Source organism: Ursus americanus, chromosome 23 (assembly GCF_024610735.1).
Source record: "Ursus americanus isolate L20-20 chromosome 23, mUrsAme1.1.p, whole genome shotgun sequence".
In the NCBI taxonomy this organism is placed as follows: Eukaryota; Metazoa; Chordata; class Mammalia; order Carnivora; family Ursidae; genus Ursus; species Ursus americanus.
Genome location: NC_142149.1, coordinates 1,467,821 through 1,484,199, shown reverse-complemented (window position 1 = coordinate 1,484,199; position 16,379 = coordinate 1,467,821). Strand labels below are relative to the sequence as shown.

The 16,379-nt window shown below is 66.2% G+C and overlaps 1 protein-coding gene across 2 annotated transcripts in view; it reads left to right on the top strand.

Moving 5' to 3' along the window:
• The window catches only part of BAHCC1 (BAH domain and coiled-coil containing 1), a 62,733-nt gene extending 46,738 nt beyond the window's left edge, over positions 1-15,995 (top strand). For both annotated transcript variants that reach the window (XM_087854004.1, XM_087854003.1), the window contains exons 12-28: positions 3,153-3,352; positions 3,476-3,612; positions 3,957-4,085; positions 6,134-6,251; positions 7,001-7,287; positions 8,047-8,225; positions 8,316-8,617; positions 9,021-9,128; positions 9,218-9,380; positions 9,460-9,574; positions 9,679-9,754; positions 9,846-9,954; positions 10,566-10,685; positions 10,796-10,972; positions 11,060-12,234; positions 12,945-13,181; positions 13,799-15,995. In XM_087854004.1, coding sequence (XP_087710130.1) covers positions 3,153-3,352; positions 3,476-3,612; positions 3,957-4,085; positions 6,134-6,251; positions 7,001-7,287; positions 8,047-8,225; positions 8,316-8,617; positions 9,021-9,128; positions 9,218-9,380; positions 9,460-9,574; positions 9,679-9,754; positions 9,846-9,954; positions 10,566-10,685; positions 10,796-10,972; positions 11,060-12,234; positions 12,945-13,181; positions 13,799-14,005 — 3,839 coding nt within the window. In that variant the 3' untranslated portion in view covers positions 14,006-15,995. The remainder of the gene's footprint in view (positions 1-3,152; positions 3,353-3,475; positions 3,613-3,956; positions 4,086-6,133; positions 6,252-7,000; positions 7,288-8,046; positions 8,226-8,315; positions 8,618-9,020; positions 9,129-9,217; positions 9,381-9,459; positions 9,575-9,678; positions 9,755-9,845; positions 9,955-10,565; positions 10,686-10,795; positions 10,973-11,059; positions 12,235-12,944; positions 13,182-13,798) is intronic.
• Positions 15,996-16,379: the final 384 nt, after the last annotated feature.

Sequence of the window (16,379 nt, the reverse complement as noted above, 5' to 3'; positions counted from 1 at the left end):
GCACCCGGAAAAGCCCCGGGCGCAGGCATGGACCTAGAGCCACCCCACAGTGAGCGCTGGCCCGGAACCCATGGGGACCCCAGGCAGGCTGGAAACCCCCCTCCAAGCCCAAACAGTAACCCCAGGGGGAGCACCCCAGCCAGGCGCTATGCTCGTGATATTTATAGAAAGCGCCCAACAAAGTCTCTCGGCTCACTCGCTTGGTTCCCTGATGCGTAAAGCTCGCTGCCGCCCATCACCGGCGCCTTTTACGCTGTTCCGAGGTAATGTCCTCGTGGAGTTATTCCCCGGAGGCCTCCGTGTCACTCTCCTATCCGCCTAGACGGGCCCGGCACTGTGCCGAGGGCAGTGTGCTGGGGAGCCCCTGCACATGGGCGCCCAGCTGGACCCCGAGGAGGGCCTCGCTTAGGGCTGGGGGCTGTAGGGTGAGGCAGGGGCCCCCGGGTAGGGCCGGTGCTGCCCGGAGCCACCCTGTGAGTGTGGCTGGTTCAGAGCATGCCGAGCGGATGCCGGGCGCTGCGTGTGGCCGCCCAGTCTGTGCATGTGAATGCCTGTTGGACCGGTGCCCATTCATTGAATGAACGCTCACGTGTAGACCACGTGTGTCCCAGTGTGGGCGCTGCAGCTGCGGCCCAGGCCAGGCGCCCCAGTCACCAGGGTGTGTGGACCAAGCAAGATGCCATGGCCAGGTCTCCACTCTGTCCTCCCCTCCTGGAGCCCCCAACCCCCACCCTCCCCTCCTGGAGCCCCCAGACCCCCACCCTCATTTCCTGGAACCCCCAGGTCCCCACCCTCCCCTTCTGCTGCTCCCAGGCCCCAGCCACCCCTCTGTCCCAGTTAATTGGCTGGTCTGCACACTCTCTTGGATCCAGAAATGTTCCCTATAAGCTCAGGACCACCTTGCTTGAAATGAATTAGGAGATCAGCCGTGTTCTCAGATGAGCAGGAAGATTCACAGAGGGCGAAAGTGGGCAAGTCTGTCCCAGGAAGCAGGGCCCAAGGGACAGCAGAGCCTCCCGCCCCCTCCTCCCCAGAAGGGACCCCATGAACTCCCGCTAGGCCAGGCATGGCGTTCGGTGAAAGACCCCAGGGGGCCCCTGGGCAGTGGGGGTGAGGACCAGGTTGGCAGCTGGGCTGTGGTGGGGCAGGGGCTCAAACCCCAAGCCATTGGCTCATGGGCACCTCACTAGTGGGGTGTTCAGAACCCCTCCAGCCCCACCCAGCAGGCCTCAGCAGCAGGACCCTTGGCCTGGCCCCCAGACCTTCATAACAGATGCAGGGACTTGAGCCCCAGGCCGAGCCCAGGGGCAGAAAAGGGGGTTGCTAGTCAGATCCTGTGTCTGTCTGGCGGTGGATGGTGAGGCCTGCACACAGGGCCCGGCCCTGAGGCACCCAGAACATCCCGCTCCTGGAGGAGCCACCCAAGCCTCCCAGGCACCCTGGAGTTTGGGAAGTCCAGGCCCCATCCCTCCCGGAGTGTGGATGCCCCTTTCTTCCCGAGTGAGCCTGAAACCAGCTGATGGGCTGAGCCGAGATCCCACCCTGCCCCTAGTTCCCACTTTAGCTAGTCTGCTGACCTCCATGCCCCTCCCCCACTGGCTGACCCTCACCCCTGCCCTGCCGGCCCCGCCTGTCTGATGGGACTGTGGCGGGAAGCCTGAGCCCCCAACCTCGCGTGTGTCTGCAGAGCCACAGCTGGTCTGGGTAGCCCGGCCCAGACCTTCCCAGGGACAGGAGCTGGAGACACCCTCCAGGCACCAGGTGGGGCTGTCACCATCTCTCCACAGCCCCCGGACTAGAGAACCACACAGTGTGTCGTTTGAAGCCGCAAAGAGCCCCCTAGCCCGTCTCCCCACGCCCACCGCCCCCCCCTCCCAGGCTCACCCGTGGGACTGTGGTCTCCGCAGGCCTAGTCTGAGGAGGGGGGTCGGGGTTGGCGGGGCAGAGACGCTTCTTGGCCGCCACAGTGATCCCACTAGATAGGACACCGTGTGGAACTTCTAGCTGGAATAGGGCTTCGGAATAACCCTGCCCTGGCTGCTGGGGGGAGGGGAGCGCCCTCAGGCCCCCTCCAGCTCCCACGCCCGGGGCGTCTCTGACATGGCAGCCCGCTGCGCTGAGGGCCTCCCGCTGCAGCTCAGACCTGGCGTCCAGAGGTTTGCGCTCACGGCACCTACCTTGCTTCTCTGTTCCGTTGCTGAGGCTCACCCTCCCTGCGGCTCCGTGGCCACGGCCGTGGCTGTGGCTGTGGCCGTGGCCAGGCATTTCCCCCTGGCACACAGCGAATCTCTCACAGGCCATGCTTAAAGCGGGGTGTTCTCCCCGCCCTTCATGCGTCCTCACGTGCACTCCTCTGTTTACATGGGTGTGACTCGTGGCGTCTTACTGTCTCTGATTGGCTGTAATCTGCCACTCGTCACTGTTTAATTTGATGGTGGCCCTCAGCTGGCCCATGTGGGCACCGACATGTCCCCGTCACTGTCTGACACGTCCTGTGTTCCTGGCTCACCTCCCCCCCCTCGAACCAGCCATCTCCCCGAGGAGCCCGGTTCCTTTCCTGGGAGGGTGGTATTAGGAGCCAAGTCAGGGTGTTGGGGTGCTCGTTGCCACTGGGGTGCTGCTGCTCCCGGGCCTCTCAGAGGCCAGCGCTGTATGATCTGAAAGTCACAGCTGCCACCTGACAGCTTCCGTCCAGGCTGGCCCTGGCTGGCTGCCCTTCCCTGGCCATGGCTCCTTGTGGGCCCAGTGTGTCCCTGTGTGTCTGACCCCCGTCTCTGCCACCACCAGCTCAGCTCTGACCCTACGTGGGCATTTGGCCTGCAGCATAACAAGCCACATCCCTTAGCACCTAAGTGGTTTGGGGGCTTCCCAGAGGTCTGTGCCGTCCCAACTGGCCTGGCCCCCCGTAGCCAAGAGAGATGTCCCCCCATCTCCCCAGAGCTGAGGCAGGGAGCTAGGTGCCTGCCCCTGTGCCCATCTGGCGGTTCCCAGCCACCTCATCCTGGTCCTTGGTCCTTGGTCCTCATGTTTTGGGGAGCTGGGCAGCCTGGAGGGTCTGGGCCACACTGAGATGCGGGCCGACATCAAGAGCCTCTCTGAGGGGCAGCATGTGCCCGACACCCACAACACACCGACCCTCGTGTCCCCTGCAGAGGAAGAGGACGTGCTGGCGTTCAACCTGCGGCGCCTGGCCACGCTGGCCTCAGCCTGGTCCCTGGTGGAGGCTGCTGGCCCGGACAGCCCCTCCTCCTGCGCCCAGCCCCCAGCTGCCGACCCCTGCAGGGCTCCCACGCTCACCCCCCGCATGCAGATTCTACAACGCAAGGACACCTGGATCCCCAAGACCAAGCCTGTGAGTGGGGGACCCTGGTCGCCCCGGCACTCTAACCCCTAGGGACCTCGAAGCCCGCATGCTGGCCGCCCCTGTCGTGGGGCCCCGGCCGGGCTCACGGGCTCCTGTGCCCCCGCCCACCAGGTTTGCCCACTGAAGGCCGCCATCGACCGGCTGGACACGCAGGAGGTGGAGATGCGCGTGCGGCTGGCGGAGCTGCAGCGACGCTACAAGGAGAAGCAGCGGGAGCTGGCGCGCCTGCAGCGCAGGCATGACCACGAGTACGGCCGGGCCGGCGGCAGGGTGGGCGGTGCTCCCGCCAGGGCCGGGGAAGGCGCCCGTGGTTCAGGCGCCGGGGCAGGCGGTACGGCCTCTGCCTCCAGGTCAGGGAGCCCCCCGTGGGTGCCAAGCTGGGCTGGAGGTTGGGGTCCGGGGTCCAGGGTCTGGGGTGGCCCCGGACGCAGGGGGAGGAAGGATGAGGTGTTCGCCCAAGCAGAGAAACCAGCCCGCGCATGAGGGCCGAGCTCCCCAGGCGCAGCCCTCCGAGAGCCCAGTGCCCTCTGCTGGACCCCGCCGGGGGGTCAGGGTGGGCGCCGGCCTCTGACCGCACCTCTGCGGCCTCCAGGAGAGAGGAGAGCTCGCGCAGCCCCGCACGGCGAGGGCCCGGCCGGCCGAGGAAGCGCAAGTACTCCAGCCTGCTGCCCCCTCTGCGTCCTGGGGGCCAGCTTCCCAGGAGCGACGGCAAGAAAGTCAAGTAAGTCCTGGGTGCGTGGCCGCCACGACGGGCCTGGGGCTGGCGTGGGCCCAGGATGCCCTCAAGGCCCCTCTCTGCGCCCCCGCCCCCCGGCGCCCCCCTCACCGCTCTCTCGAAGACCCTGCACGTCCCTCCCAGAGCTCTAGTCACGGCGAGCGTCCAGGGGACAGAGCCCACTGCAGGCGTCCTGCCCAGATGCTTGAGGCTCGCTGTTTCCTCAGAAGCCACTGCGGGCCGGGGGCATGGCTACACCAGGTCCGCACACCTGGCCGTGGAATCGGCCCTCCCAACAGCCACTTTATCCGCACCGTCTGACACCGTCGGTCACGCTGTGGCGTGGCCCACGCTCCCGGCGTCGTGTGATTATCCATTACCGCCCGGCGCCCTCACTGGCGCGCTCCCGGCTGGCGTAATTGTCCTTCTCGGCTACAAATTGCCTCTCCCGGCAGAGCCATTTGCATAAATCCAACGAGCTCCTGCAAACGCTATTGGCGAGCGCGTGTGCTCACTGCATCAATCCTGATGATTTGGTAATAATAGTTAAATCGGCACTAAATGGTTTCTTCAATTAAGACAGAGGCAAAAAATTAATCTCAGGGCTTTATGTCACAAAACATTAGCAAATGCAGAAAAGGTTACAGGGAGGGGGAGTTAGCCCCTCCTGTGGGTGGTGACTGGGAGAGGCCCCCCCCAGCCGCCCCTCCCCCCGCCCAGGTGCCACCCAGCAGGGGACCCCCAGGGTTCCCCTTTGTAAACCAGCCAAGGCCATCGGGGCTGCTGGCCAAGGCGGAGCCCACTGAGGCCAGGGTCTGGCCGGTGGCCTGTCAGGGAGTCCTGGCGAGGCCGCCCCACGCTTCCCCGGGCCCATGTGGCACAGAGCCCCCAGCCCTGGAAGCCTCGTCCTGGTCCTTCCACTGCGGCCACTTTCTCTGCTGACCCACGAAGCCGGACCCTGGCTAGTGGGTAGCCGCCTCAGGACAAGGAAGGGCACGGAGTCCAGGACCTCCCTTCCCAAGGATCGGGGCTCCCGCCTGAATCTTGGACTTCTACCCTCGCTCCATCCCCTTGCGAGGCCTTGCCCTGCAGTGTTTGCCAGCAGTGGGAACCCGGCAGGAAGTGGAAGTTTGGGGGATGGGGGCGGCATCACTGCATAGCCAGCTTCCTGCCTGGCCCCCTCTCTTGGCCCCCCAAAGCCAGGACCCTCAGCCTCTAACTGTGACTCATTTCCATTAACCCTGTGTGAGTGGGGGACAGGGCAGGTGACAGGCCCAGCCCCCAGCCCCACAAGCAGCCAAGCTCTCGGCCCCATAACTGTGGGGCACGGGGACACTGAGACTTGGTGTCAGCAGCATCCCAGACCTCATCTGGGACATGGTCCTTGGAGTGCGGGTTCCCCTCCCTCCAGACCTGGAATTAAGGACAGGGGTGTGAGCCCAGCAGTTGGGGGTCCCTGGAGGCCGGGAGGCAGAGCCTGGACCTGAGTTTCTCTGGCCACTGTGCCCCGTCCTCTTCCTGGCAGCAGCAGAGCTGGAGGGAGGGGACCCCACTCTCAGGAGCCTCTCTAGCACCCTCTCTGTTCCTAACTCTGGGGCAGCTGGCCTTGCACTCACTGAGGGCCAGCCTGGGACCCGCGTGGCCCCACCCCAGCCTTGCGGAGAGCCACAGTAGTTACCGTCCCCGTTCTCCAGGTGTGAAGACTGAGGCCACAGCTCAGTCACGTAGTGGTCCAGCTGGCCACATAGCCCTGGCTCCTGAGCTTTGGGCTGCCCCTCCCTGGTCAGCGAGCAGAGGCCCTGGCTGGGAAGCAGGTGCCGAGCGCAGGGTAGGGGTGCTCAGCACAGGCTCGGCCCCCTGGGCCATCCAGCAGCCATGTGTGTTCTCTGAGGAGCCTGGCACAGGAACACAGCCTTGTCCAGGAAAGCAGCAGAGCCCACACGAGGGGGCAGGGTCCCTTGGCTGCCACCACAGAGGCCCTCGGGGGGACGGGGCCCAGGTGCTGAGGTCTGTTTGCATCTGGCCCGTGCCCACCTGCGCCCCTATGCCCCCAGGACGGTGCGGTCCAGCCTGACCCTGCTGTGTGCTGAGCTGCGGGGTGGCGACGAGCCCGCGAAGAAGCGGAACCGACTGGAGACCGGCGTCTATGTGGGCCTGCAGCCAGCCTCTGCGGTGAGCACTACAGCAGCCTCGCCCTGGGCTCGGGGGCTCAGGGTGTCGGGCAGGCAGCAGCAGGCCACACACCTGCCCCGGGCCAGCCCCCAGCTGGGATCCCCCTGCCCAGATGAGGAAACCAAGGCCCGGTGAGCTCCGGGTAGCTCGCGGCAGAGGGAGGCCCCCAAGCCCGCAGGTGTGGCTGGGGCTGGGACGCACCCCCACCCCAGCATGCTCCAGCAGGGAGAAAAAGAACGCGTGGTATTCTGGGTTCCAGAAAGGCTCTTCAGTAGTGGGGGCCCGTGCTGTGGGCAGTGCCGGCTGCACCCCCTTGCATAGTGGTGGCCTCCCTCGGGGCAAGCTTTCTCACCGCCAGTGGACCCTGCCTCCGAGCGCGGGGCACATCCTGCCCCAGCCTCCCACTGCAGGGTCCTGGGAGGGACAGGTGAGAGGCGGGGCTGGGCGTGTTGTCACTTCGCCGGTCCCTCCCAGAACAGACCCCTGGGCCCGTGCTCTCCCTCCCCCGAGCCTGAGTCGGGTGGGCAGTCTGGGGGTGCTGTGGAGTGGGGGAGGGGACAGGCACAAGGGTAGGTGCCAATGGGCAAGCCCGTGTCGCAGGGCCAGGAGCCCCCTTGGCCCCTTCAGAGGACAGGACCCGAGGAAGTGCCACTGTGAGCCGACATTGGCAGAGGGCAGGCTGACGGCGGCAGGGCCGTGGCTGGGGGTGGGGGCCCTGACGAGGGCAGCTCCTTCCTGCCCGTTCACAGGACAAGGTTCGGTGCAAGAAGAGCAGTGGACAGGGCGAGCTGGCATCCGCCATGGCCCACCAGGTGGCCCAGCTGAAGCCAAAGGTCAAGAACAAGGGGCTGCCTGCTGGCCTCGGCCCCTTCAGGCGCAAGGAGGCCGCCCCAGGGGGGCGCATCCGGAAGAAGCTGTCCCGAGCCAAGAGCACCAAGGTGCCTGGGGCAGCCCGGCACGAGGACAGCGGCGGCGGCAGGGAGACCCCCAAGTTCCCGGCCCAGGCAGCGGTGGCCACGGCACAGAAGGCAGGCAAGTCGTTGGTGTGACCGCCACAGCCTGGACCTCAGCCGTGGTTCCTCGGGGTCTGGGGAGAAGGCGATGGGCTGAGCCAGGTCAGGGCTCCTGGAGGGTGCTGGCCCCACTGTGGCTGCTGGGGAAGGAGCCCCTGTCCCGAGGCTGAGCCCAGTGGCTCTCTGTGGGGCCACGCGGAAGGAGGAGGCCCCTGGACACATCCTGGAAAGGGGGCTAAAAATAGCCCTTCTGCCCGTTGGGGGCTGCTTTCCTGCAGCGTCTGGCGGCCTGACCTGAAAGGTTATCTGGCCCCCAGCAAACCCGCACGTCCAGAAACAGGCGCCTGGGAAAATAGATGCTTCCTCCCCACCAGGCCTTGCCCATCCCCACCAAGTTTTCGCCTGAGAAAGAACAAAGGGAGGGGAAGAGGAAGCAGGAAGCAGGAGGGCAGTAAGGGGAAGGGGCTGCCCTGGGGAGGGGGATCCCCAGGCCTGCAAGGTGGGCACCCTGCTGCCCGGGGTGTAAGAAAAGAAAACAGAGGCAGGGAGAGGAAGGTCAGAGAGGGCTCCTTCCCCTCCCCATCCTGTAGCAAACCTCGTCACCTGGATGCCTGGCCCGGGTCCCTGCCCCCTAAAGTAGCCCCAAGGGCGACCGTGACAGGGCCCCCCTCATAGCCCCCCAACATCGCTACATGCGCACTGACGATCGGCACCCCGGCCCCTCCCCAACGTGGTGCTGCTCCAACCCCCAGTCATCTGGACCCTCTGCGTCCCCCAGGCAGTGGCTATGACAGTGAGAACTGCGAGAGGTTCTTGGGGACAGAGGCACCCCCCAAGGAGCCCGGGCTGGCGCTGCACACTGGGGCCAGCGTGGCCGTGCTGGGGCCCTCACCCTCTTCCGTGGTCAAGATGGAGGCCAACCAGAAGGCCAAGAAGAAGAAGGAGAGGCAGGGCTTGCTAGGTAACCAGAGGCAAGGGTGGGCCAGAGGTCAGCCTGGTGGTGAGGGTCCCAGCATTGGGGACCCCTGTGACAGCCACCTTCCCCCCACAGGGGCCTGCCGCCTGTCCAGCCCAGAGAGCGAGGTCAAGGTCAAGAGGCGCACAGTGAAGGCCAAGGTGGGCACCAAGCTGGAGCGGGCCCCAGGGCGCAGGCCCCCGGGCGCACCAGGCAAAAAGAAAGCCAAGGGCAAGGCCAAAGGCAGCCTGCGAGCAGACCCAGGGGCCACCCCCAGCAGGGACACCCTCTTCAGCCCCGCCCGGGCCTTCACCTGCCGTGAGGAGGGCAGCAAGCTGGCCAGCGAGCGTCTCAAAAGAGCCACACGCAAGAGCACCGTCCTCCAGCCGGGACTGCGGGTGAGGCCCAGCGGGCGCCGCAGGCTCCTGGGCACCCAGCGGGGCTGGGCTCGGCGGGTGGGCACAGATGCCCAGGGAGCCCTCACCCCACTCTCCCTCCCTGCTCACTACGGCCTGCCGCGGGGCAGTGCACACCACACCCCTGCACTCACACTCGGGGTCGGCGAGCACCACACGCTGCGCTCACACTCGGGGTCACACTCAGGGTCACACTCGGGGTCAGCCGGCACTACACGCTGGGCTCACACTCGGGGTCACACTCAGGGTCACACTCGGGGTCAGCCGGCACTACACGCTGGGCTCACACTCGGACTCACACTCGGGGTCAGCCGGCACCACACGCTGGGCTGGCTGTGAGCCAGGAGGCTGGTGCCACCCTCACCTCGGTCCCCCCACCCAACAGCGGAAGAACGGGGCGCTGTCCATCGCCCTGTCGCCACGCAACGCCAAGGCCATCCTGGGGAAGGGCAGGAAGGTGGGCAAGGTGAAAAGCAAGGCCGTCGGGAAGCAGGTAGCGTCCCCACCCCCCGGGGGCCCTGCCAGGGTGCAGACCTCTCCCACCCCCACCTCCGGAGGGAGTTGACCCCTCTGGCCCCCCAGGGCAAGGGCCGGGCCGTGAGTCGGCTGCTGGAGAGCTTTGCTGTGGAGGACGATTTTGCATTTGACGACAACGGCAGCTTTGAGGAGGAAGAGGAGGAGGAAGCGGAGGAGGAGCCAGCCACGGCCAGCGGTCCTCTGAGCGCCGAGCAGAGCACCGCGCTGGGTGAGTGGCCCTGGGCGCCCGGGAGGTAGCGGCGGCGGCAGGCAGGGGCGGGGCAAGCGCTGACACCCTGTGCCCTCAGCGCGCTCGTGCACCATCCACAAGGAGGACCTGCAGGACGGGCTGCCCGTGCTCATCCCCAAGGAGGACAGTCTGCTGTACGCGGGCAGCGTCAGGACCCTGCAGCCCCCCGACATGTGAGGCCGGGCGTGGGCGGCGGGGGGGGGGGGGGGGACGGCGGGCGGCGGGGGGTAGGGACGACGGCGGGCGGCGGGCCCCTCACGCTCCGCCTTGCCCGCAGCTACAGCATCGTCATCGAGGGTGAGAGAGGCAACCGGCAGAGGATCTACTCGCTGGAGCAGCTGCTGCAGGAGGCGGTGAGGGGACGGCCCCGCGCGGCCCGCTCACCCCGGGAGGGGGGCCCGGCCGCCCGCTCACAGCCTGCCCCCCGCCCCCGCCGGCCCCCAGGTTCTGGACGTCCGGCCGCAGTCCAGCCGCTACCTCCCGCCAGGCACGAGGGTCTGCGCCTACTGGAGCCAGAAGTCCCGTTGTCTGTATCCGGGCAACGTGGTCCGAGGTGAGCCACGCCGAAGACCCCCGTCGAGGCCGCCAGCGGATGGGAGGGCCTCTGCTAGCCCTGTTCCCAGGCCAGAGGGGAGCAGATAGAGCCGGCAATGGGACCAGCTCCCTGGGCACCAGGAGAAGACGAGGGGTTGCAGGGGGTGGGGACAGCGTGGGCGGCTCTGGCTGTCCACGTGGCCCGCCAGGGAAGAGACCCAGAGCCCCTATCGTGAACTGGTAATGTGGGCACCAGCTCCCCGGGGTGAATCCTCCTGACCACCCCCCAGCAGGGCTGTGGAGCCCCCCGGTCTGTCAGGTGGGTGAGTTGGTGTGAGGCTGGGGGGAGGTCAGGGCCCTGAGTCCCTGAGTGTGCGCCCCAGGGAGGGGGAGACGGAGGGCGGTGTTGTTCCAGCCGAGCTGCAGGAGGCCGAGGGGGAGGCCGTCTGTTTCCTGGCGGCTGTGGCAGCTCCAAGGTCGAGCGTGATCAGGGGACAGAATTCTCCCAGTGTCATTTGTGAGGTGCCAGGAGCCCATCCTGTCATCCTCCTGTCCCGGCCACCTGGCCGCCGGGGAGGGCCGCATGGACCCTGAGAGGGGGCCATGGGCTCAGGTGGGCCTCATCCCCAGGCACCTGCAGTGACGAAGAGGAGGATCTGGACTCCGTGGTCGTGGAGTTTGATGACGGGGACACTGGCCACATCGCCGTCTCCAACATCAGGCTGCTGCCTCCGGACTTCAAAATCCAGTGTGAGCCCCGGGGCCGGGTGGGGAGGGTGGGGCCCCTTGCTGCCCCGAGGGCTGGAGGCAGGCTGGGCCACCCCGGGCTGCAGTGCTAAGGCCAAGCGTCCACTCTGCAGGCACGGAGCCCTCGCCCGCCCTGCTGGTGTCCAGCAGCTGCCGGAGGACCAAGAAAGCTTCCTTCGAGGCCCCCCCACCCAGCGAGGCCACCGCCCCCAGCCTATCCCCCAAGGCGCACGAGGGCCCTGAAGCCTCGAAGACCCCCGGGAAGAAGCCTGCCAGCAAAGACAAAGCTGGTACCCACGGGCCTGCGGAGAAGCACCTCGGGGGGTGGGGGGCCCCGAGGGGGGCGGCACCTCTGACTCTAGCTGGCCTCCCCGCAGGCAAAGCCGAGCTCCTCGCGTCAGGTGCCAAGCCGCCTGCAGGGGCCTCAGACCACTTCCTGGGCCGCCGGGGCAGCCCGCTGCTGAGCTGGTCGGCCATGGCCCAGACGAAGCGGAAGGCGGCGGCGGGCGGCAAGGGGCCGGCCGCGCTGCACAACCTCTTCCAGCTCAACGGCAGCACCAAGAAGCTGCGGGCCCGCGAGGCGCTGTTCCCCGTGCACAGCGTGGCGGCGCCCGTGTTTGGCAACGGCTTCCGCGCCGACTCCTTCAGCAGCCTGGCCAGCGCCTATGCGCCCTTTGTCGGCGGGGCCGGGCCGGGGCTGCCCGGGGGCGCCCACAAGCTGCTGCGGGCCAAGAAGGCCGAGCGCGCGGAGGCCGAGAAGGGCGCGCGGCGGCGGGCGGGCGGCGAGTTCCTGGTCAAGCTGGACCACGAGGGCGTGACCTCCCCCAAGAACAAGAACTGCAAGGCGCTGCTCGTGGGCGACAAGGACCCTGGGCCCAAGCTGGGGCGGCCCCTGCCCAGCCCCAGCTACGCGCACCCGGCCCTGGTGGCCAAGGACAGGAAGGGCCGGGCACCCGTGCACGCTCTGCCCATGGGGCTGGCGCTGCGCAAGTTCGCGGGCCAGGCCGAGTTCCCGCTGCCTTGCGACAGCGACTGTCACAGCTCCTACTCGGACGATGAGGAGGACGGGCCCGGGCTGGCCCCCGGCGTGGCGTCCCGCTTCCTCGCCCGCCTGTCCGTGTCCTCCTCGTCCTCGGGCTCGTCCACCTCCTCGTCCTCGGGCTCCCTGTCCACCTCCAGCCTCTGCTCCTCGGACGACGAGGGCTCGTCCTACAGCTCCGACGAGGAGGACCCGGCCTTGCTGCTGCAGACCTGCCTCACGCACCCCGTGCCCGCCCTCCTGGCCCAGCCCGAGGCCCTGCGCTCCAAGGGGGGTGGGCCGCACTCGCACGCGCAGCGCTGCTTCCTGGCCAGGGCTGCGGGGGCCGGCGGGGGCGCGGGCGCGGGTCCCGGCGGCGCCAAGTCCAAACTCAAGCGCAAGGAGGCTCTGAGCTTCTCCAAAGCCAAAGAGCTTTCGCGGAGGCAGCGGCTGCCCTCCGTGGAAAACCGGCCAAAGATCTCGGCCTTCCTGCCCGCCCGGCAGCTCTGGAAGTGGTCGGGGAACCCCACGCAGGTAGGTGGGCCCGCGTCTGCGTCCGCGTCCGGGGAGGAGCCCTGCCGCCCAGGACGCCAGCGTGCACCCTCTCTCTCTGCTTGGGGTTTTTCTGTTCGTTTCAACTAAAAAAAACAAAAGTAGACTTGGGGGAGAAGGAATGCTCCCGCCTGGTCCCGCCAGACGGGACCGGGCAGACAGCCGCCTTGTCCCCTCCGAGTCCCCGCCTCCGCCGTGCGAGCCGCAGGGCGTGTACCCGGGGTCCGGTTTCCCGTGCGGAGGTCCGTGCGCAACGCCCCGGCCTTGGGAGGGCTGCGAGGGGCCTGCCCCGCTGCGCGCACACGGCCGTCTGTGCCCGCGCTCTGTGGGCGGACGCGCAGTTGTTCGTGGCTTTCTGCCCCCGGGAACCACACGGCAGTGGACACCTCGTGGCTTCTTCCCTTCCAAACCTTCAGGTCCAGCGTTCCTTCTCAGTCAGTCCTGACGTTGAGGTCATGACCCAGGGTGCAGGGCGGGGGCAGGTGTGGCCCCCCTCCCCTACTGTAGCGCCCTGAGCAGCCCTCGAAGGCGTCCGTGCACGCGCACTTGTGCACGAGAAGTGCCGTCCGTCCCTCCTGCGTCCTGCCGTCGGTCCCTCTCTATCATTCCCTCTCCTGCACCTCCCGGCTGCCGCCTGCCCAAGAGCCCCGGGCCCCCTCATTGCCCTCTGCCTCTGGCTGTCTCCCCTGCAGAGGCGGGGCATGAAGGGGAAAGCCAGGAAGCTGTTCTACAAGGCCATCGTCCGGGGCAAGGAGACGCTGCGCATCGGGGACTGTGCCGTCTTCCTGTCGGCTGGGCGGCCCAACCTGCCCTACATCGGCCGCATTGAGAGCATGTGGGAGTCCTGGGGCAGCAACATGGTGGTGAAGGTCAAGTGGTTCTACCACCCGGAGGAGACCAAGCTGGGGAAGCGGCAGAGCGACGGGAAGGTGAGACCTGAGGTAGCATGGGCGGTGGGAACCCGCAACACGTGAGGGGCCTGGGGCGGGGGGGGGGGGGGGGGGGAGCCTGTGACAGGTCGGGGGCCTGGGGCAGGTGGGGGTGGGACACCGGAGGTGGCCGGGGCAGCAGCCAGAACAAGAGGAGTAGTCCCACCCGTGAACACCCCTCCCCGTCCCCCACACCTTGAGGTCTCCGCCCTGAGGGCTGAGGCGCTGGAGACAGGTCACTGGGGTCCCTCCCTGGCTGTGCCTCCATGGCTCCCTGTGAAAGAGGGGGTGGTTTCACCTTGGGGGGGGCACGTAGCAACGCAGCGCCGAGCAGGCCCCATCCGCAGCCGCCCCTCCCTGCCCCCCCCCCCCCCCCCCCCCCCCCCCGTGCAGACCCCACACAGAGAAGGCCTCCAGCACCCTGTCTGCTCTTCCCCGGGAAGAACCCCAGTTTGCAGAGGGCGCAGAAAGGAGCATTTCTCTGGCTCTGTCAGGACCCAGAGGGTCGGGGCCAGGGCTCCAAGGCTGATGCCAACCTCCCAGAACGAGAGGCGGGTCCCAGACGGCTGGGGCTTCCCTGCCAAGGCCCCGCCCAGCTCCTGCCCCTCCCCCGACAGAACGCGCTGTACCAGTCGTGCCATGAGGACGAGAACGATGTGCAGACCATCTCCCACAAGTGCCAGGTCGTGGGACGGGAGCAGTACGAGCAGATGACGCGGAGCCGGAAGTGCCAGGACCGGCGGGACCTCTACTACCTGGCGGGCACGTATGACCCCACCACGGGGCGCCTGGTGGCGGCCGACGGAGCGCCCATCCTGTGCTGAGCCTGGCCGAGCGGGGCGGGGTTCGAGGCCGCCCCCCTGCCGCGGGGAGCGAGCGGCGAGTCAGCAAATATGCAAAACCCACCCAGGCAAGGCCCAGGCTTCGCATTCCTTTCCCCGGGAAGTCGTCCTGCTCTGCCGGCGACCCGCGCTGCGCGTCCCGTCGGCAGTTCCCGAGAGATTAGAATCCAAGCCATATTTTCCCTATACCTCCGACTGTCTCCCACCAGGGAAAGCAGAAATCAGGTGTGTCGTCTATTTATTCCTCTATGTAAATATTGTATTTCTGCGGGAAGTTTTATGGAAAAAATAGTGGAAAAGGATTTTTTCCCCACACGCGTGACGAGGGTGTATGTGCATGCGTGTGTGTGCGTGTGTGTGCGTGTGTGTGCGTGTGCGTGTAGGCTTTGTTCTGGGGGTTTTCGTTGAAAATGCACTGTTTTGCTCAGCCTAGCTGAGTTCTGACAGGGGCGTCTGTGGCAACAGAAGCGGCTGGGGTGGGGGCGGTCACAGGAGGGTGGACGGGACCCTCGGTCACGGTGCTGATCGTGGGACCGTGTGAGATGGAGTCACACTGGTGTTTATTCCCTCTTGATCCACCTACTAGGAGAAGCGTGGCGGGGTGTGGGGGAGTGGGGGGGGGTCGACGGTGTGGACATGAGGGTCCGTGGGGAGAGAAGCGGTTCCAGAGGCTAAAATAAAAACCAGGATCAGCTGGTCCCCCCAGCCCGGGATTGTGACAGCAGCCATATATGTATCTTACCTCTGTTTAAAACAAAACAAATATGAACAAATATTTTAAAGTATCAATACGAAAAAATGATGTTTTGATTTTATTTCCTGAATATCCCAAGTTATTTTTGATTTCCGTTGTGATGGCCAGTTTGCCCAGCCTCCACTCAGAGCAGGGAAGGGACCAGCCCCCACCAACTCACAGGGGGGTTTCGGGACCTTTTCTGTGGCCACTTGGCAGGGCAGACGGCCTGGTTGGCAGGCTAGTGCCTGGGGTGTGGGCCAGCACGGGTCCCTCCTGCCTGCCCGAACCCACACCCTCGGGGGGCTGTTCATCCCTGCACCCAGCTCAGGTGGGTGGCCCAGACCCTCGGCACCCCCCCAGGAGTCTCAGAGTACTTGTCACCCCCTCACTTCTCCTGTGGCAAGAGAAACAGGGCAAGCCAGACCCGTGGCCCAGCGGCCCTTGTCCCGGAAACATAGGGAGGGCCATGTGTCCCCGTGTGCCACCACACCCCCTGGGAGCCCCAGGAAAGCCCCCAAGTTAGTCACTGTTCCTTAGGACGAGTTTTTGTGTGACCACAGACCTGCAGCCCAGGTCCCCGGGAAACGTGGGATGTCGGCGGGTGTCCGGCACCCGAACCCAGCCCCTCCTCGCCCCCTTCCTTTCCGGCTGGGAAACCACCCCGGCCCCACCTCCCACTCCTGGCTCCATGGGAAGTACAGGGGCAGGGAGGGGGTCCGCTGCACCCCAGCTTACCTCTCCCGCCCCGTTCTCCCCTTTGTCTCGGCACGAGTGCAATATTTCACTCCTGGCGGTCACCTGGGAGGCGGCACCCGAGGGCCTGCTCGTGGCTGGACAAGCAGAGTGGAGAAGACGTGCCCGGTGCCAAGGTGCTGAGCGGGGACAGCCCAGCCGCAAAAGTTAGAGCCTAAGGCTCTTTTCAATTCCAGGCACTGAGCGAAGGACAAGCCCCCTTTCTTGGCCCTTGTGCTGACTCTCCCCTCCGTCCCTCTACCTGTGCGTGTGGGCGTTGCGGCCCGCCCTCTAACCGTGGTTAGACCTGGCGGAGCTCGGCTCTTGTAAATGTGTAAACTAAGAGGATGGTTGGATTTTTTTTTCAATGTAAACACTAAAAACAAACAAACAAAAAAAACACAAAGGTTTTATGAACAGCAAACTCTATGTAAAGGCATTTTAGTATTAAATTTTTTATTGATAACTTGCTTAAGAATAAATATATGAACTGCTGTACAGGTGTTTGGTGGTCCGGAATCCTGACTGCGCCTCGGTGTCCGTGGGCACGTCAGCGGTGACTCCCCGGAGGCCATGCCGTCTTGGGGGGGGGTCTCAGCCGACGTGCCCACGTCTGGGCCAGGTCTGCCCCCCAAGTCAGCCCGAGGGGAGCCCCTCAGGGCACGGCCTCACACGGGTGAGAGGACTGTGGGACCAGAATGGGTTTGGGGTGGCTTTGGCCTTCAAGACCTCGCAAGGTGAGGGTCCCTTTCCGTACACATCTCACCGGAGGTGAGCCAGACGTTCATGTGGCCAGGCAGGTGCTCCTGGAGGAGAGGAGGGGAGGGTCAGCCCCTACAAGGCACAGGCACAATGGGGGAGAGTGGTCCCCAAAGTGCGTGACCAGCT